Source organism: Oryctolagus cuniculus, chromosome 15 (genome assembly GCF_964237555.1).
Source record: "Oryctolagus cuniculus chromosome 15, mOryCun1.1, whole genome shotgun sequence".
Taxonomy (NCBI): domain Eukaryota; kingdom Metazoa; phylum Chordata; class Mammalia; order Lagomorpha; family Leporidae; genus Oryctolagus; species Oryctolagus cuniculus.
The window spans coordinates 27,180,267-27,200,647 of NC_091446.1; the positions used below are offsets into that span (position 1 = coordinate 27,180,267).

A 20,381-nucleotide genomic window follows, 5' to 3' on the forward strand; every position below is an offset into this window, starting at 1 on the left:
ATATGCCAGGAGAGTTATCTTTTGAAGGTGCTGAATGCCCGGAGGCAGAGACGACCTAATTACAACACAGCAATAATCACTAGCATTTACTGAGCACTTACTATATGCCAGGCACTGTACACTTAACCCTCCCAGATGTGGAACTGAAGTAACTGTGACCATTTTATTATGCAGAACACACTGCAGAATGGCTTTGGACAAGCTGCCCAGCTGGGCCTCCACTGGAGTCCAGGAAGTCTGAGGAGTGCTCGTCTAAGTTGGTGGGTTCTTAGGAAGGCCCAATGTCACCCCTACACCTGCCCCTTTCATGGCAATCTCTGCTCAAGCATATCACACAGCAGTAAGCAAAATGGGAGGAAGCCAGACTGTGAACTCCAAACCTTGATTCACTCACATCATCCACCTCGCTGCCTTTAATACCAAAACAACCCTCTAAAGGAACAGGGACCTGGCCAGAACCCAGCCACTGCGAGTTCTGGGAGGGTCCAGTGGCTTCATGAGCCGCATCCACCACGCCTGCTCCCCTATGCTGAAGGAGGACTCCTCGTTCCAGGACTTGTGAGCTCCAGTCTGTGTAGGGCACGGAGGGTAAATCCTCCATGGCCACAGGAGCTCCGGGCACTAACGTATGGTCTGGGCCTGGGGGACCGAGGCGGGGGCAGGGCAGCCTTTGGGGTACGTACTGAAATAAAATGGCAGCGCTGAGTAGTTGTGGGCTTCCCGGTAGGCGATCAGGTTGATTTCATGTTGCCGCTGCTGGGCCTGCAGGCGGTGCTTGGCTCGGCGGTGGTGGCAGACACAGCAGCAGCTCAGGAGGATGAAGATGGTCCACACCAGCCAGAACCCTGGGGTGGGGCAAGACAGAGAGGCACACAGGGAGTGAGCACCAGCCAGAGGGGGTGGCTCTCAGATAAGCAGTACACACTGCCCACATAGTTGAAGCTGGCATTGTTGGGCTTCACCCAGTTAATTTACATTTAATCCATGTGTTAAATTTAAATATGCTCACCACTTAAAACAGCATCTTCTTCCTCCACGAAGAGACTTCTGAGAAAATGCTTAACATTTTCCTGGCACCCATCTCCCCTCTCTCCATACCCTCAACTCGAAGATTCACAATCACAAGGGGCTTCAGAGGTGCCTCTGACAATGGAATTTTTAGGGTTCTCCTGACAGCATCAAAAAGATCGGAGGCTTTCTCTACCTTGTATGCCTCTGTAATCAAAGAATCACTAAAGTGAAGGTGGAAAATTCTAATTGCCTCAGGCCCATCTCTTCCCTGGAGAGTGCAAATGACTTCTTCCGCTCCCTCTATAATCTGGTACAATTCCATCTCCCACTGCCACAAACAATCTGCTCCCACCTCCCTTTGGCCTGTACTTGCATTAGGCCATTAACAGCCTTCCCTTATTCCTCTCTGCTCTGTGGATAGAGTCGGGGGCGAGTGGGAGAGTAGGGAGAGGAAGGAGAAGTCCCACAGCTCTTCCTCTTCTCATTGCAGTGGTCCTGTGCTTAACCTTTTTTTTTTTTTTTTTTTTTTTTTGACAGGCAGAGTGGACAGTGAGAGAGAGACAGAGAAAAAGGTCTCCCTTTGCCGTTGGTTCACCCTCCAACGGCCGCCGCGGCCGGTGTGCTGCAGCCGGCGCACTGCACTGATCCGATGGCAGGAGCCAGGTACTTATCCTGGTCTCCCATGGGGTGCAGGGCCCAAGCACTTGGGCCATCCTCCACTGCACTCCCTGGCCACAGCAGAGAGCTGGCCTGGAAGAGGGGCAACCGGGACAGAATCCGGCGCCCTGACCGGGACTAGAACCCGGTGTGCCGGCGCCGCTAGGCGAAGGATTAGCCTAGTGAGCCATGGCGCCGGCCCTGTGCTTAACTTTTAAAAAGTATTTCCAAGGGTTGGCATTGTGGTGCAGTAAGTTAAGCCACCATCTGTGACACAGGCATTCCATATGAGCGCCAGCTGGAGTCTTGGCTGCTCCACTTCTTATCTAGCTCCCTGCTAACATCCCTGGGAAAGCAGCAGAAGATGGTTCAAGTACCTGGACCCTTGCCACCTATGTGGGAGACCCAGGTGGCGTTCCAGGCTGCTGAATTCAGCCCAGACCAGCTGTAGCCACTGGGGCATCTGGGGAATGAACCAGTGGAAGGAAGATCTTTCTCTTTGTACACTGCCTCTGAAATAAAGAAATAAATCAGGGGGCCAGCATTATGGCATAACAGGTAAAGCTAGCACCTGCGACACCAGTATCCCATATGCACACCAGTTCAAGTCCCAGCTGCTCCACTTCCAATCCAGCTCCCTGCTAATGCACCAGGGAAAGTAGTGGAGGATGGCCCAAGTCCCTGGGCCCCTGCACCCACATGGGAGACCTGGAAGAAGCTCCTGGCTCCTGGTTTTAGTCTGGCCCAGCCCTGGCTGCTGCCGTTATTTGGGGAATGAACCAGCAGATTAAAGCTCTGTCTCTCCTTCTCTGTAGCTTGCCTTTCAAATAAATAAAATTTAAAAAAAGACAGAAAGACAGACAGACAGAAAGAAAGAAAGAAATCAGGGAAAGTGTTATAGCAGAGCAGGTTAAACTGCTACCTGCAGAACCAGCATCCCCTGTGGGCACCAGTTTAAGACCTCGCTGCTCAACTTCCAATCCAGCTTCCTGCTAACATGCCTGGGAATTCAGCCAAGAATGGCCCAAGTACTTGGGTCCCTGAACTCATGTGGGAGAGCCAGAAGACACTCCTAACACCTGGCTTCAGACTGGCCCAACTCCAGCAGCTGTGGCCATTTGGGGGAGTGAACCAGCAGATGGAAGCGTTCTATCTCCATCTCTCCTTCTTTCAAATAAATAAATCTTCAAAAAAATATATTTAAAACATATTTACACATACATGCATCTTATCACAATGAGTTAATTCTGTTTAAAAAAAGAAAAAAAGGGGCCGGTGCCGCGACTCAACAGGCTAATCTGCCACCTGCGGCGCCAGCACCCCGGGTTCTAGTCCCAGTCGGGGTGCTGGATTCTGTCCCGGTTGCTCCTCTTCCAGGCCAGCTCTCTGCTGTGGCCAGGGAGTGCAGTGGAGGATGGCCCAAGTCCTTGGGCCCTGCACCTGTATGGGGGACCAGGAGAAGCACCTGGCTCCTGGCTTTGGATCGGTGTAGCTCCAGCCGTTGCATCCATTTGGAGAGTGAACCAATGGAAGGAAGACCTTTCTCTCTGTCTCTTCCTCTCACTGTCTGTAACTCTACCTCTCAAATAAATAAATAAATAAATCTTAAGAAAGAAAGAAAGTAGGGGTCAACACTGTGGCATAGAATGTTGTCTCTACCTGCAGTGTCAGCATCCATTTGGGCACTGGTTCAAGTCCCGGCTACTCTACTTCCCATCCAGCTCCCTGCTGGTGCACCTGGAAAAGCAGTGGAAGATGGGAGACCCGGAAGAAGCTCCTGGCTTCAACCTGATCCAACCCAGGCCATTGCGACCATTTGGGGAATGAACCAGCAGATAGAAGATCCTCTACCTAGAACCAGCACTCAAACGGGATGCTGGCACCACAGGCGGAGGATTAACCTACTGCACCACGGTGCCGGCCCCGGCCCTTCTTTATTTCTAACATAAGTCCACAAAGGAATCATTTGTGTGTATCAAAACCGGGGTGAAACCAATTCAAGAGCAGAACACACGTGGTAGCCAGATAAGATGTTAGTACAGGAACAGAAAAGACCCCTGATGGGAAGTAAGGCGGGAGACAACCCGACGTGAACCTCACAAATCTGGGTCTCCTAGGAGCCACTGTAGTCCAGCTGGGTCCCTTCCCCTTCCGAAGTGAGAATACTCAGACTGGTCCCTACGGAGATGGGCCACATTTTAACCTTTTAGCTAAGATTTAAAAACCAAAGGAGAGAGTTTAAAACAGTAAGGCCTAATGAAAGTCACGAACAGGAGAGAAATACAAATCTACAGCCCTCTCGCCTTGTGTCCCTCAAACACGTGCCTTCCTCAAGACAACTGGGAAAGCTGTGCCCTTGCTATGTCATGCTAAGTAAAATGGAAAACATGTTTTTAAAAACAATCGCAGTCCACTGTAGGAACTGAGTCATGTGTCCCAGAGTTCACTACAAACTTGGGAAAATACCACTCCTGAACTGGCAGGAAATTCCCCACTAGGAAGCCAAGCAGCTGTAAGTTAGTCTCCTTCCACCCGCACCCCGAATGGCGTGACTTCCCTGGCTCTTCACAGCTCTCAGTGCTACCAGCACCTGCCACTGTCACTGTAGCAAAGGCCTGAACTTGGGAAATGAAGACTGCAGCGACTCGGGACTTCATCTGGCCAGCGTTCCCAAAACCATAACTGCGTATTTGGAAGGGGCCAATGGCCTGGGTTCAGATCCCCACTCACAAAACCATTTCCTTTTTTTTTTTTTTTTTACAGGCAGAGTAGAAAGTGAGAGAGACAGAGAGGAAGGTCTTCCTTTTCTGTTGGTTCACCCCACAGTGGCCGCTGCGGCCAGCGCACCGTGCTGATCTGAAGCCAAGAGCCAGGTGCTTCTCCTGGTCTCCCGTGCGGGTGCAGGGCCCAAGCACTTGGGCCATCCTCCACTGAGCACTCCCGGGCCACAGCAGAGAGCTGGACTGCAAGAGAGGCAAACCAGGACAGGATCCGGTGCCCCGATCGGGACTAGAACCCGGTGTGCCAGCGCCGCAGGCGGAGGATTAGCCTATTGAGCCGCGGCGCTGGCCACAAAACCATCTTCTTCTTCTTCTTTCTTTTCTTTTTCTTTTTCTTTTTCTTTTTTTTTTTTTTTTTTTTTTTGACAGGCAGTTAGACAGTGAGAGAGAGAGAGACAGAGAGAAAGGTCTTCCTTTGCCGTTGGTTCACCCCCCAAATGGCCGCCACGGCCAGCACACTGCACTGATCCGAAGCCAGGAGCCAGGTGCTTCCTCCTGGTCTCCCATGCAGATGCAGGGCCCAAGCACTTGGGCCATCCTCCACTGCCTTCCCGGGCCACAGCAGAGAGCTGGACTGGAAGAGGAGCAACTAGGACAGAATCCGGCACCCCAACCGGGATTAGAACCTAGGGTGCTGGCACCGCAGGCGGAGGATTAGCTTAGTGAGCCACGGCGCTGGCCACAAAACCATTTTCTAACTCAGTGACTTCATCTGTAAAATGTGGAGAATAATGGTATCTATATTACCCAACTATCATTGAGAACTAAACTAATTATACTATAGACTACTCAGAACCAAGCCTGATATTTGGTATTCACTAGCTATTTATTTATTTATTTATTTAAGATGTATTTATTTATTTGCAAGGTAGAGTTACAGAGAGGCAGAGGCAGAGAGAGAGATAGAGATGTCTTCCACCTGCTGGTTCTAACCCCAAACGGCCACAACGGCCAAAGCTGGGTTGATCCAAAGTCAGGAGCTTCTTTTGGGTCTTCCATACGGTGCAGGGGCCCAAACACTTGGGCCATCTTCTGCTTCTTTCCCAGGCCATTAGCAGGGAGTGGGATCAAAAGTGGAGCAGCCGGGATTCAAACTGGCGCCCATATGTGACGCTGGTACTGCAGGCGGAAGTTTAACCCACTATGCCACAGTGCCGGCCCCTAGCCTTTTATTATTGTTGTTTCAGGCATACCCACAGATGGGAAGAGTTTCCTTTAAATTTCACTTTCAATCCTCAAAAAGTATTAACACAAAAACATGGGTTAGGAACAAGTCCAAGTTTGCATCTAGTTTCTATGCTTGGCAAAATTCACTGGAAAATCAGTCAACCCCTATTTACTGAGCTCCACCTTGAACAAGGTGCTATATCAGCTGGTATTAGAGCCCCTGCTACTGATCAAACCCGGGACCACTGGGGAGCTGGGTTCTAACTGGGGTGCAGAAGGAGGCTGGCGCCACGGCTCATTAGGCTAATCCTCTGCCTAGCAGCGCCGGCACACCGGGTTCTAGTCCCGGTTGGGGCGCCGGATTCTGTCCCGGTTGCCCCTCTTCCAGGCCAGCTCTCTGCTGTGGCCAGGGACTGCAGTGGAGGATGGCCCAGGTGCCTGGGCCCTGCACCCCATGGGAGACCAGGAAAAGCACCTGGCTCCTGGCTCCTGCCATCGGATCAGCGCGGTGCGCCGGCCGCAGCGCGCTGGCTGCGGCGGCCATTGGAGGGTGAACCAACGGCAAAGGAAGACCTTTCTCTCTGTCTCTCTCTCTCACTGTCCACTCTGCCTGTCAAAATAATAATAATAATAATAATAATAATAATAAAAAAAAGAAGGAAATCCCAGCTCCCTGTGGCCAGTCAGCTCAGCATGGCAAATGCTGTGGGCCTTTCCTGACAGCAGGTCGACCGCGAGCATCTTAAGATGAACTAACGTCCCACCTCTGCTTCCAATCCAGTGTCCTGCCAATGTGCACCCTGGGAAGCAGCATGTGATTGCTCAGGTAGCTGGATCCTTGCCACCCACATGAGAGTTCCAGATGGAGCTCCTGGCTCCTGACTTCAGCCCAGCCATGGCTGTTGTAGGCATTTGGGGAGTTAATAGGCAGATGGAAGATATCTGTCCCCCTCTCTCTGTTGCTCTGCTTTTCAAAAAGCAAGCAAGCAAGCAAGAAAGAAAAATTAGCAGATGAAAAAAAACAAGTTGCAGCACTGACTAAATTGGCTAATTCTGTTGGAAATTCCACCAACCAGAAACACTCCCTTCTTTCCACTAAAGACCAAACCATGGAAAACTAACGACTGAGTGAAATTCTCCCAAATCATCCCAGGACATTCCCAACTTCAACCTCCCCCTGGACACTGTAGCTGACGGCTGAGAAGAGCACGGGGATGAGAACTGGGAGATCAGGCTTCAGGGTTTGTGACGCTGAGTTCGTTGCTGGACTCCCAGTGTCTCCTTTGCTTTATGTGTTCCATGAAGGTACCTTCAGGTGGAGGCTAAACATGCGCCTAGAAGGTGCTTAGCCCGGCACTCAAGACCGTCTGTGAACAAGGCCCATCATCCTTGCAGTCTGGTGCTTACACGCTGGAAAGAGAGTGGCTTTGGAGTGAGGCTGACTTCTTAGCTGTGACCAACTGAGTGGTACCTTCATGCCCTGAGCCCGAGACACGGAGATGAAGTGTATACCTGCCAGGGCTGCTCCTGGGGTGAAGACCCTAACACTGCCTGGCACTTGGAAGAGTTCTGTCCACACCAGGGTCCCACGGCCTCAGGGAACACTTAACAAGATGAATACTCTGCTCTTTCCCAGGGGACCTTGGCTGCTGGTGTTCTATCTTTCTCCACATGTGTGAATCCTCTGCACCCTTTAAAGCTCATTCCAAGTGTCACCTCACCCATGCAGCCCTCCCGAATTCCATTCAGTCAAAGCAAACTCTCCCTTTGAACACCCACAGCAATCGTGGCACACACATTCTCCTTTGCCACCCCCGACACACACATCACTGTTAAGACATCTTGGCTTATCTCCTCTCTGCCAGAGTACCTATTTGATGGCAAGAACTGTGTCTGTCGTTCCCACCACCCCCTCAGTCTCCAGCACAGAAGAGGCCACAGTACCAACCAGAAACTTGTCAGGACTGTAGATTCTCAGGTCCACCTCACATCTGCTGAATCAAGAACTATAGGCCGGCGCCGTGGCTCACTAGGCTAATCCTCCGCCTTGCGGCGCCGGCACACCAGGTTCTAGTCCTGGTCGGGGCGCCGGATCCTGTCCTGGTTGCCCCTCTTCCAGGCCAGCTCTCTGCTGTGGCCAGGGAGTGCAGTGGAGGATGGCCCAAGTACTTGGGCCCTGCACCCCATGGGAGACCAGGAGAAGCACCTGACTCCTGCCATTGGATCAGCAGGGTGCGCTGGCCGCGGCGGCCATTGGAGGGTGAACCAACGGCAAAGGAAGACCTTTCTCTCTCTCTCTCTCTGTCTTGCTGTCTACTCTGCCTGTCAAAAAAAAAAAAAAAACAAAAAAAACAAAAAAAAAAAACACCACAACCACAAAACTATAAGAGCAGAGCCCAGAAATCTGTTTTTCTAGAAAATCCTTTTAATTTTTATTTCCAAGAAAAAGGATTTATTTGAAAGGCAGAATGACAGAGAAGGACAGACAGAGTTGAGAGAGAACTTCCACCTGCTGGTTCTCTCCCCAGAAGACTACAACAGCCAGGCCTGGGCCAGGCCCAAGAAGCCAGAACTCCACCTTGGTCTCTCCTGTAGGCAACCTTGGGCCATCTTCTGCTGCCTTAATTAGTAGGAAGTTGCATGATAAGCAGAGCAATCAGGACTGGAACCAGCACTCCAATATGGGATGCTGGTATCTCAAGTGGCAGCCTAATGTGCTGTGCCACAATGCCAAACACCCTCCAGGAAATTCTGATGTTCACTGAAGTTGAAGATCATGGGAATAAGGGTTTGATGAATAAATAAATGATCATGAATTAAAATACAAGCACCATAAAAATGTATGGAGACAATAACAATCACCAGGTCCTTATGGCCTCAACCACGGCACTAGGAAAACAGAACCTTAGTTCCTGTCTCACGCACACCAGAGATACGGGGGAAAGGCTGCTGGCCGAAGTTCAGGTCTGTGTGTGCACGAGTGGCCGGGTACAGTATGTGTATGTTAGTCTTCAGCGCACTGGAAAACTTGGCAGCTTAGAGGTGAAAGGGTTGGTAAAAACGGCATTTTCCCCTTGAAGTCTTGCCTGGAGGCAAGCACCGTCACAGAGGCACCCTCTGAGCAGAACCCTGCCCAGGACTTCCTGGCTGCAGTCTTTTCCTTCCAAAGCAAGGTGGGTGGGACACTGAAGAAAAGCCAGTAATTTTCACATTTCAGACAAAGTGAAGAGGCACAATTAGAGGGAAGAAGGCGTAAGGTAACAAAACGTGCTTTTTTTGTTTTGATGTGAACTTCGAGGGCTCATTCCAACACTGACCCTCACTCCTACACATCAGGGAGGAAAACCAGGAGTTCTGAGAGTGCCAGAATCTACACTGGGCATGGCTGCAGGGTGCACATGAGACTAATGTTTTGCTACAGGCTCTGCCCCTCCAGAACTTGGAAAGCATGTGCCAGACTGGAGAATGTGTCTTTTTCTCCTAGTCCAGACACTGCTCTCTGTCTGGCTTTATTCCCTTCACTCCCCTATCCACCCCCCACCCCTTTTTAAATTTATTTATTTAAATAAATCAATTTAAATAAAAGGAAGAGTTATAGTAAGAGAGATAGACACACAGAGAGAGATCTTCCACCCACTGGTTTGCTCCAGGTCTGAGCTAGGCCAGAGCCAGGAATTTCATCTGAGTCTCCAATGTGGGTGTAGGGGTACAAGGACTTGGGCCATCTTCTGCTGCCTTCCCAGGAGCATTAGCAGGGAGCTGGATCAGAAGTGGAGCAGCCAGGACTCGAACCAGTGCCCATATGGGATGCCAGCACTCCAGGTGGTGGCTTAATCTATTACGCCCCAATGCTGGTCCCTCCCCCACATCTTAACTGGAGAGATAATTAGCCAGTCATGCAGCTCTTCCCCTAACTTTAAGCCGCTGGGTGAAGCACCTGCTTCCTAGGCTACCTCTTTGCCATCTGGGTCTCTCTGTCCCTGCCACCCCACCCCTGATGACCCAATTCTGATGGCTACTGATCCTGCTCTGTGACAGCCCAGCAGGCTCTGTCAATCTGAGATGGTGCCATCAGCAGCTCTGTTCCTTTCTGGAACTGATGCAGCCTGGGCAGGACCCCAGAAAAACAAACTGCAGCTCTGTGGCCTCAGCTTCGACTTGAGTTGTAACAAGTGTGGGAGGGAACATTTGAACCCTCTGGTTGTCTGCATTTTAAAACATTTAAACACAGCCCATCTACCATCCACCTGCTCAGCACTTGGTGTTTTCAGTAACTTTCTCAGCCCCACCCCTTCTAAAATAGCAACGATTCTGTGCCCTCTGCCACTGCTCATCTACAAGGAGGCCCAGTGCCCTTCCCCTTCTGCATGGAGAGGGAAAAGTGAGGGTGGGGGAGAGGTCCCGCCCGGAGGACCCCCTCTTGCCGGCTACAAGCTCTGACTGCAGTTCAGAGAGACAATCCTCAGCCAAGGGTCTGATTTCCTTTCCTGACAGGACAACAGTCCTGGCTGCGTCCTGATCCTAGCTGTGGTGCGGGGAGTGGGGAGATGAGAAAGGTGGAAATATTTGGCAGGGGTGATGGGGGTGCTGCATAGGTGGGCAAGCCAGCCCCACCTCTGGTTCCCAATGGAGGCAATGACGGGGGCTGAGAATGATCTGGGGAAACAGTCTGCAGTGGTCACCTGGGGCCCCTCTGTCCAAAGGACACCCTCATCCTCCCACTGCTTGTCAAGCATCTGACACGGTTCCAGCTGAGCTCCCGGATCACAGGAGAAAGCCTGTTAGCTACAGCGACCCTGGTCACTCTCAGAGAGCCACTACAATGTCACTACCACTGCGCCACTCTGGGAGATGCAAGTGGTCCTGGTCTCAAGCAAGGCCAGCGGCAAGACGAGGACCGTCTCCTCATGGTACTGAGGGGACAGGAACAGGTTACATGCACTGGCGACGCCTCCAGATGCTTCAGTTTGGGAAATGAGGAAGAAACAAAACTCAAGACTTACTTTTCTCCAGGGACCGAGGCAAAGACTGTTGCTTTAAGAGTGGTCCTCAGAATCAGTACCACATGGTTCTCACAGGTTCTCACAGGTTCTCACAGGCACGCTGGCCTCTAGAGCTCGGCCGGCATGCAAGCGACACGACTGCAGTAACCTCTCCTCGTGAAGCCGCCAGACCTGTGCTGGGCTGGCCGGAGGAGGGATCTAGGTTGCTATCACCTGATTATCACGCGATGGAGAGGGCAGGAGGTGGCAACCAAGGCCTCTGAAGAGGCTCAGCCCATACCCCCAGGCTTCAGAGCGCACCAGAACTCTTCTTCACTCGGGGACCCTATAACACTGCCCTCAAGAAAATCAGGAACAGGCTGGCCAGTCCTTGGCTCCCTGCCAGGCACAGGCAATAACCTGGACCCTGGGATACCAAGAACCCCCTGGGCGAAGACTTACACCAGAGTTCATAGTAGTAGTTGCAGCACTGGGACTGTCCACAGCAGTGTCCTGTGTCACAGATGTAGCTCTGATTGTTGGTGCCCACACAGGCTTCCTTATCCTAAAAGTCAAAAAGCACAGCAGCAAATGAGACTGCAGCTCTGGACTTTGACTTTTCTTCTCCTCTCCCTCCACCTACCCACCCTCGAACAGTCTGTAGCACTGCTGATTCCATTAACATAAAAAAGTGAAAAAGAACAAGACAACAGCAGAATTTAGGAAAGAAATGTGGTTTATGAGAGTGGGGAGGGGGCTCGGCACACAGAGGCAGCCAGGGACGAGCCGAGCAGTCCTCATACAGGACAGGAAAGGGCTGCCTCAGTTCCATCATGGCACTGTGTTCTGGGGCTAGCTGGCAGGAAGGTGACAACTCTCCTGTAATTAGCAGTATGTTTTAAGTAACACCGGCTTTTCTGTGAAACTTCCCAGAATAATTAATGGGGCATGTACTCCAGGATTAGCATCTAGTCGGATCATTCCATTCTTCCTTTAAAACATTTGATCTCCAAGATTAGTTCACAGTGTAAATTAATCAGGATCCGCTACTAAAAAATCCGCTACTAAAATTCCTCATTCTTCAGAAAAGGGACCATGTAAGCAGGTGGCCCAGCCTAATTTCAATTTCCTTTATCACTCTGCTTATCAAATGATAATCTCCTAAGAATCCTGACTGGATCCTAGATGTGTACTGTCCCTTATCGGGACAGCTACATAAATGGCACTGCTGAGTAACCACCTAGCAGTTGCCAAATTCTATTCGCAGCACTAATGGCCTGATGAAGGTGAACTTGCTTTTTCTATCTATATTTCACATTTGAAATACCCTACCAGGCAACCTTAACCTCAGCCTAACATGCCCTCTGGGCTGTTATGCATCTGATGAAACATAAGCCACCTGCTCTTTCAATATTTCTTTATTCTAAATTACTGACACAATCATACACCAGGTGCTGTCTTTATGCCAAGCATTGTGTTGGACACAAGGAATACAAAGATGAATAAGACATTGTCTCTATCTTCAGGAAACTCAGAGTTAAGAAGAAAACCCTGCTCGGCAGAGAAACTCAAACCACAGTATTGTATTTGCTACCACTCAGGCTGACCCTGCCCACAGTGCACATCCGGGCGGACGGCTGCCAGTGGAAACTTGAGTCACATGGTAAGTTCCTCTCTCTGGGCCTGGCTTTGCTAAACTGTCTGCTTGGCCAACGGTATAAACAAAGTACTGTCTACAGGGCTAGAGGCTGGGCAGCAAGAGGAAAGGCACCTGCAGAAAGGGCACAGCTGAAAGCTAGATCCCCTGCTGAGCCCAACTTTCCACCACGTGTCCTCAGGTGCTTCTTGGTCTTTCAAAGTCTCTCACCCTGGGACAGAGGAGTTTAGGAAACACAGAAAAAGGCATACATAAACTGTAATAAGGAAGGTTTCACAGTATTGCAAAAAGTGTTCTTCCTGTCTTAACCTTCCCACGCCCACCACAAGTAAAATGAGACACTGAGCGGTGGGTGGCTGTGCAGCCGTCGCCTCCTCTGATGGCACACAGGGAAAACAGATGCGTGCTTGCTGCTTTTGCTAGAATACAACCTTCTCTTATTTCAGAGTAAAACACTCCCTTCATATGGACATCAAAAACCTTCTCCCGAGTCTACCAGGCCCTGCAAATGCCGTTCTTCTGGCACCAGCTTGCAAGAGCATGGTTCAAAGTGTCCACATGGTTTCTAAAAGAGGCTGTACTGTCCACGTCCCGGCGCATGAAGACTCCAGTGACACCTCTGCTTCAGCAAAATGCACCACATGAGGCCCAGGCTCTGAGCACAGGGCAGCCAACTGGTCCTGAGTGAGGCATGGGATGGAACGTGTTTTGAATCAAAACAAGGGGCATCCGCATCAGGGACCGGTGTCAGCTTTTCTCTCGACTCTTCTGTGCCCTGACGCAGCGGCCTGGCATAAACAGACCCCACCGTACAGAACAGAGAATGCCTCCACTTGCCAGGGAAGAACAATGGCAGCTGCATCATTTAATCTGCCTGTTTGAACCCCATATGCTAATGCCCTGTGCCCCTCCCTCTTTCCTACAAATACAGAGTCCTGAGGCGCCTGGCATGGTCTTGGTTACACTAACTGCCATTTTCTGTCTCGGGGAGAAGGAAAGAGTTGGCTCATGGGCCTTTAGTGCGGAAGAAGCAGAAAGCAATTTGGGGGATGGTGAAATGTGTGAGGTGAGCTCCTCCAGAGAGACCTGCTGGGACAAGAGGTAAATCCAGGAGTGGTGAGTTTAGCTGCAGCTCTGCTACTATCAAGGAATGGGACTTCGGACATGTTACTCAGTGGTCCTGAGGCTGCTTAAGACAATTTCTAGCATCCCCTTCAACTCCAAGGCAGTATTATCCTACCTACTCCTCCATCCCATCTCAGACACAGCAGCCTCAAGTCTTGGCAAGAGCTCATGAGTCTGTATGGCCTCTCACTCAAAAAACCAACAAAAACACTGTGATGCTGTGTAAACACTTCCTGGTGCTTTTCCACTGTTCTTTGTATAAGGAGTCAAATCGTGGATCACTCCGAGGACTTTCAAAGACCTCCAAATCACTTAAGTATAGTGAGTCCTGAGCGGAGTCACTGGGGGGCCTGCCCTGTGGCACTGTGGATTAAGCCTCCGCCTGCAGCCCCAGCATCCCATTTGGACGCTGGTTCTAGTCCTGGCTACTCCTCTTCCGATTCAGCTCTCTGCTTATGGCCTGGGAAAGCAGTAGAAGATGGCCCAAGTGCTTGGGCCCCTGCACCCATGTAGGAGACCTGCAAGAAGCTCCTGGCTCCAGGCTCCAGGCTTTGGATCTGCCCAGCTCTGGCTGTTGTGCCCATTTAGGGAGTGAACCAGTGGATGGAAGACCTTTCTCTCTCACCCTTTCTGTCTGTAACTCTGCCTGTCAAATAAGAAAGTAAATATTTTTTTTTTTTAAAGAGTCAGCTAGATTTGGGTTCAAAGCCCAGCTCTTACACTAGGCTTATTAACTTTGTGTCCTAGGTAAATTCCCTAATTTTTCTGAGCTCCTACTATCAACATTATTTTGTGAACCAAAATTGGAGGGCACGAAAGATCATCCAAACAGCACTGGTGCCTTCATTTAGAACTATTTCAGAACAATAATGTTCAGTGTGTCTGACCCAGACCATGAAGGAGAACAGAAGAGGAAACCAGAGAACACAATGGAAAGGTCAAATAGGGAAAGTGCTTTGCATCCTTTATGATTACCCTATGCTTTAAAAAAAATTTTTTTATTTATTTATTTGAGACACAGAGTTACAGAGAAGAAGAGACAGAAAGATCTTCCACTCATTGGTTCACTCCTCAAATGGCTGCAACGGCTGGAGCTGGGCCAATCTGATGCCAGAAGCCAGGAGCTTCCCACAGGTCTCCCACACAACACAGGTGCAGGGGCCCAAGCACTTGGGCCATCTTGTGTTGCTTTCCCAGGCCATAAGCAGAGAGCTGGATCCGAAGAGGAGCAGCTGGGACATGAACCAGGGGATGCTGGCACTGCAGATGCAGACTTAGCTGACTATGCCACAGTGCCAGCCCAACCTATGCTTTTCTTCTAAGCATCTTCAGCCCATTGCACATATTATGTTGTTCAGGCAAAGTGCCAAACAGTGAATAGTAAATATCCCTTCCACTTCCCCTTTATTCAGAGTATGATAAGAGAACAAATCATGGTCTCCCTAAGGAGAAGAGCTAATTTCCCATCCCCTCTCATAGCCAGAATAGGCACCACGCTGCTAGAAAATGATGACCATAGGACCTCCATGTAGGCAAGGAGAGTCAAGGTGAAGAACAGCTCATGTGTGCCAAGCACTTGCTATGTCTCAGGCATCATCCCAAAGCTACCAGATGGCTGGGAAGTTGGTAACCAGAAGAGGGGTGGGGAGAACATTCCAGGTGGAGAAAATGGTACCAGTGAAGCTCTTTGGCTAGAAGGAAACAGTTGACTAGGTTGTGAGCTGGCAGGCCACCTCTTCACCACGCCCCTGTGTGACCTCACGCCCCTACCTGACACACCTGTGTACCCACCTGCCAATCAGGGTAATGAACCACTCCCCTTTGGAAGTGGATTAAAGGCTTGGGACAGGGTGGGCCCAGTCCTTTTTCCCTCGACCCACTTGCAGCCTTCGGGTGCGTGGCCTTTGGGCCACCCGCCCCATCTCTGGCCTACATGCTCCTCCACGTGGCTGGCTCCTGCTGCTCGGTATGAATCCAGATTTCCCTTTCTTTCAGAGGCCCCTCACTCTCCATGCATTTCTCTCATTGAATAAAAAGCTTAAAACTTTAAAAAAAAAAAAAAAAAAGGAAACAGCTGAAGAAATAGGATGGGAGTTAAGTCAGCAGGGAGGGGAGGGTATGTATATGTGGTGAGGGTGGAACCAGACTGTGCAGGGAGTTGACAAGATCAGATCTACATTTAAATATACCTTCTTCCAGTCAATGTCTTCATTTGCACAAAATTCCATGACTTAACAAAAAAAAAAAAAATAGCCAGAGCTACAGAACTTGTTAAAAAGGAACTTTGGGGACAAGCATTTGGCCTGGCAGCTAAAGGCATTGGATACCTGTGTCCCATATCTAAGTGCCTGGGTTCAATACCTGGCCCTGCTCCTGATTCTAGCTTCCTACTAATCTTAATATCCTGAGAGGCAGCAGTGATGGCTCAAGTAATTGGGTTCCTGCTACCCACAAATGAGATTTGGATTAAGTTCCTAGCTTCAGGCTTCAACCTTCGGTAGAGGCTGTTGCAGGCATTTGGGGAATGACTACCTTGATAGTTTCTCTACCTCTCTTTCTCTTTCCCCTCCCCACCCCCCCCCATCTCAAATAAATTAAAAAAAAAAAAAAGGAATTTTGTGTGAATAATGAGCACCCTTAGTAGAGGCCTCTGGCCTTAAGGATGACTAGTGATGACTAGCATCCTTGGTTGTTACAGGCACACGCCTTCTGTCCTGGTGTGGCACACATGATCACCAAACAAAAAGCACAGGAATGGGGCCAATGCTGTGGTGTAGCGGATAAAGCTGCTGCCTGCAGTGCTAGCATCCTCTTAGGCGCCAGTCCTAGCTGCTCTACATCTGATCCAGCTCTCTGCTATGGCCTGGGAAAGCAATAGAAGATGGCCCAAGTGCTTGGGCCCTGCACCCCTGTGGGAGACCCAGAAGAAGCTCCTGGCTGCTGGCTTTGAATCGGCACAGCTAAGGCCATTACGGCTATCTGAGGAGTGAACCATCAGATAGAAGCGCTCTCTCTCGCTCGCTCTCTCTCTCTCTCTCTCTCTGCCTCTGCCTCTCTGTAACTCTGCCTTTCAAATAAATAAATAAATAAATTCTTCAAATAAATAAATAAAGCACAGGCAACAAAGAAAACAAAAATTAAGACCAACATCGAACTGGAAAGAACATTTTTACAAGGAAAAAGGATGAACACTATGCCTTTTGTACATATGCAAAAAATTATCTCTTTGGTGGTGGCATAAACTGTGAGACTAACAACATTTCCCTTAACAGTTTCCACATCTTGTAGTTGCTATTCTTAGCAGAGCCACTGTAAAGGTCAATTTAATCAGTGCATGAACTTTCTAAGTGCCAGCATAAAAAGAGACACTGGGCAGTAATGGTTCCCCAGGCATGGTTTTAATTTGTCAATTTATGGGGCTGGAAAACTATGCTAGCAACTGGCTAATGGCCCCTCATCTTCATGTCCTTAGGAAAACACTAGAGTTTTAAAGTTTAAGAGTGAAAAATAGGAAACCAAAGTCCTTCACAGGAAGCTGAAGCACAGGATGCCAACTACCTTGACTGTCTTGACGTGAATGAATATGGAGCACCACCACTGGCTTCCTCTGCAGGGAGAAGAACCAATACCTTATGGGAATGTTAGGCTCCTTAGATCTCTCCACACACACCTACTGACCCCCACCATGAGCCAGGCAACTGTCAGCATGGGACAGCTACAGCAATGAGCAAGAGGTTTCTGGGAGGAGGAGAGGAGTGTTTCTGCTTCTGGCAATACAGCTGGGTAGGTAACTTTAAAAAATCTTCCATAACATAAAAAAAAATCACTAGAGGGCCGGCGCCGTGGCTCAATAGGCTAATCCTCCACCTTGCGGCGCCGGCACACCGGGTTCTAGTCCCGGTCGGGGCGCCGGATTCTGTCCCGGTTGCCCCTCTTCCAGGCCAGCTCTCTGCTATGGCCAGGGAGTGCAGTGGAGGATGGCCCAGGTGCTTGGGCCCTGCACCCCATGGGAGACCAGGAAAAGCACCTGGATCCTGGCTCCTGCCATCGGATCAGCGCGGTGCGCCGGCTGCAGTGGCGGCCATTGGAGGGTGAACCAACGGCAAAAGGAAGACCTTTCTCTCTCTGTCTCTCTCTCTCACTGTCCACTCTGCCTATCAAAAATTTAAAAAAAAAAAAAATCACTAGAATTATTGGCTATATAACAATATCCTCTTAATTACATAGTTGAGCTTGCAAGGAAAATGCCCATCAACCAAAAATGACAGGGAGAACTAGAAAACCACATTAGGGAATGAGCTCAGGCCTTCTCAGTTGCCCCATAAAGTGGGGTAGTTTGTCCATTCTGGGTCCATCTGAAACAGGATTGGAACCAAGTCTCAGTATAAAGTTGAGACCCTCAAAGGGAAATAACAGAGTAGAAAAAAAAATTGTGGGGGTCAGTGTTGTGGCACAGCGGGTGCAAAGCCACCGCCGGCAACACTGTCATCCCATATGGGCACCAATTCCAGTCCTGGCTGCTCCACTTCTTATCCAGTTCCCTGCTAATGGCCTGGAAAAGCAGCAGAAGATGGTTCAAGCTCGCCTTGGGCCCCTGCCACCCACCGCACAGTGGATCCCAGGCATCCGCTGGTTTGAGTGTCAAGTCTCAGCTGCTCTACTTTCAATACAACTCCATGCTAATGCACCTGAGAAACCAACAGAAGATGGCTCAAGTGCTTGGGAGATCAGGTCCCTGGTTTCAGCATGACCCACCTCCAGCCATTAGGGCCTTCTGGGGAGTGAACCAGAGGATGGAAGTTCTCTGTCTCATCTCTCCCTCCCTGTAACTCTGCCTTTCAAATATATACATTTTAAAATCAAAACCAACAGGAAATTCAACAGATATCAGGATGAGAACTCCTAACATTTTTAATAATCATATATAAACTATAAGATATAAGCATATTTCAAATGATTAACATAAAAAATAAAGTAGGTGGAGCCAATGTGGAAGTGCAGCGGGTTAAGCTGCTGCCTGCAACACTGGCAACCCATTTGGTACCAGTTCAAGTCCCAGCTGCTCCACTTCTAATCCAGCTCCCTGCTAATGTGCCTGGGAAAGCAGTGGAGGATGGCCCAAGTCCTTGGGCTGCTGCACCTATGGGGGAGACCCAGATAGAGTTCTAAGCTCCTGACTTTGGCCTCACCCAGCCCCAATCGCTACAGCCATTTGGGAAGTGAACCAGCAGATGGAAGACATCTCCTTCTGCCTCTGTAACTCTTTCAAATAAATATAAAACTTAAGAAAAAAGAAATTAAAAACCTGAAAAAAGAATACTTCTAAAAAAGAGATAGTGACCAGGTAAATTTGGTAGAAAAGTAAAAATAAAAGTTGTAGAAAAGTAGTTACTGAGATTAAAAACTCAACAAATGGGTTACATAAGATTAATTCAAGTTATAGAGAAGGAATTAGTAAACTGATTGACAGATCTGAGGAAATTTTCCAGTAAAATGCTTCTATCAATTAAGAGAAAACATGGGGGCTGGTGTTTGTTGTAGTGGTTAAGATGCTGTTTGGGATGGTTGTACCCATCCTAGGAAGTACCTAGGTTGGAGTCCTGGCTCCACTTTTAATTTCGGCTTCTGGCTAATGGGCACCCTAGGAGGCAGTAGGTGATGGCTTGATACTTGGGATCCACTTTGGAGAGCTGGACTGAGTTCCAGGCTCCTGACTTTGGCCTGGTCTAGCCCCAGATACTGCAGGCATCTGGGGAGTGAACCAGCAGATGGAAGTTCTCTCTCTCTACCTTTTAAAGGAATAAAAAATAGTCAAAAATTTTTCAAAAACAGAGAAAAAAATAAAACAGGCATGGGAAATGAGAAAGAAGCCCTGAAGGAAAGAAGAGAATGGAAGATAGGCAATACTTAAAGAGGTAACTGAGGACTGGCGGTGTGGTACAGCAGGTTAAGCCGCTAGGTTGAGCTTCCCATATTGCAATGCTTCTTTGAATCCCAACTGCTTGTTTCTGATCCAGTTCCCTACTAATGTGCCTGGGAAGGCAACAGAAGATGGTCCAAGTACTTGAGACACTGCCATCCACGTGGGAGACCCCGATGGAGGTCCAAGGTCCTGACCTCTGCCTGGACCAGCAGTAGTCATTTTGGCCATTTAGGGAGTAAACCAGAAGTTGGAAGATCTCTTTCTTTCTGTCATTTTGCCTTTCAAATAAATAAATAAGTAAACAAACTTTTTTTTTTTTTAGAGGTAACTGAATGTATATGAAGATAATTAAAAATCAATCTTAATGAGAATGGGATGGGATAAGGAGTAGGAGACAGGATGGTTTGCAGGTGGGAGGGTGGTTATGGGGGGAAGAACCGCTATAATCCAAAAGTTGTACTTTCGAAATTTATATTTATTAAATAAAAGTTTTCTATAAAAAAAGAGGTTTAACTGAAAAATTTCCAGAACAGATTAAGTAAGAATAAAAAACTCATCCTAGGTTCTTGGCAAAACAACAAAAAGATCTTACTTAATGTTCTAGTAGGGAAGACTGACAATTACAAATGAAATCAGAAATTAGATAGTAATAAGCACCACAAGAACAATAAAACCCCACAAGGGGCAAGCGGGAGACACAGGACTTCAGATGGGTGATCAGGAAAGGCCTCTCTGAGAAGACAGCATTGGAGCTGAGCCCCTCAGGGCAGATCTTTGGGAACCGCGCTCCAGACAGAGGGCACATCAGGCGCCTGCAAAGACACCGAGACAGGGACAAGCTTGGTGTGCTCCAGGAACCTCAAGAAGTGTGTGCAGCTGAGAACAGGGATTCGCATTAAAATAGAATCTGTAAATCCATTATCGGCTTGAGTTAACTTTTCCCTTAAGCTGTGGTGCAGATTTTAATAAAAAGATTTCTGTAATTCCCATATTTATTTTTCAACTTGGGCTTTTTTTTTTTTTTTTTTTTTTGCTCCACCTATGTGATTGCTAATGCAGAGTAACTAAAAAATAAATAA

The 20,381-nt window shown here is 49.0% G+C and overlaps 1 protein-coding gene across 3 annotated transcripts in view; it reads right to left on the bottom strand.

Moving 5' to 3' along the window:
- Positions 1-20,381, bottom strand: part of WBP1L (WW domain binding protein 1 like) — a 71,586-nt gene that overhangs the window by 4,144 nt on the left and 47,061 nt on the right. For all 3 annotated transcript variants that reach the window (XM_002718584.5, XM_051823543.2, XM_051823544.2), the window contains exons 2-3: positions 11,060-11,162; positions 684-845 (exon numbers count right to left, since the gene is read on the bottom strand). In XM_002718584.5, coding sequence (XP_002718630.3) covers positions 684-845; positions 11,060-11,162 — 265 coding nt within the window. The remainder of the gene's footprint in view (positions 1-683; positions 846-11,059; positions 11,163-20,381) is intronic.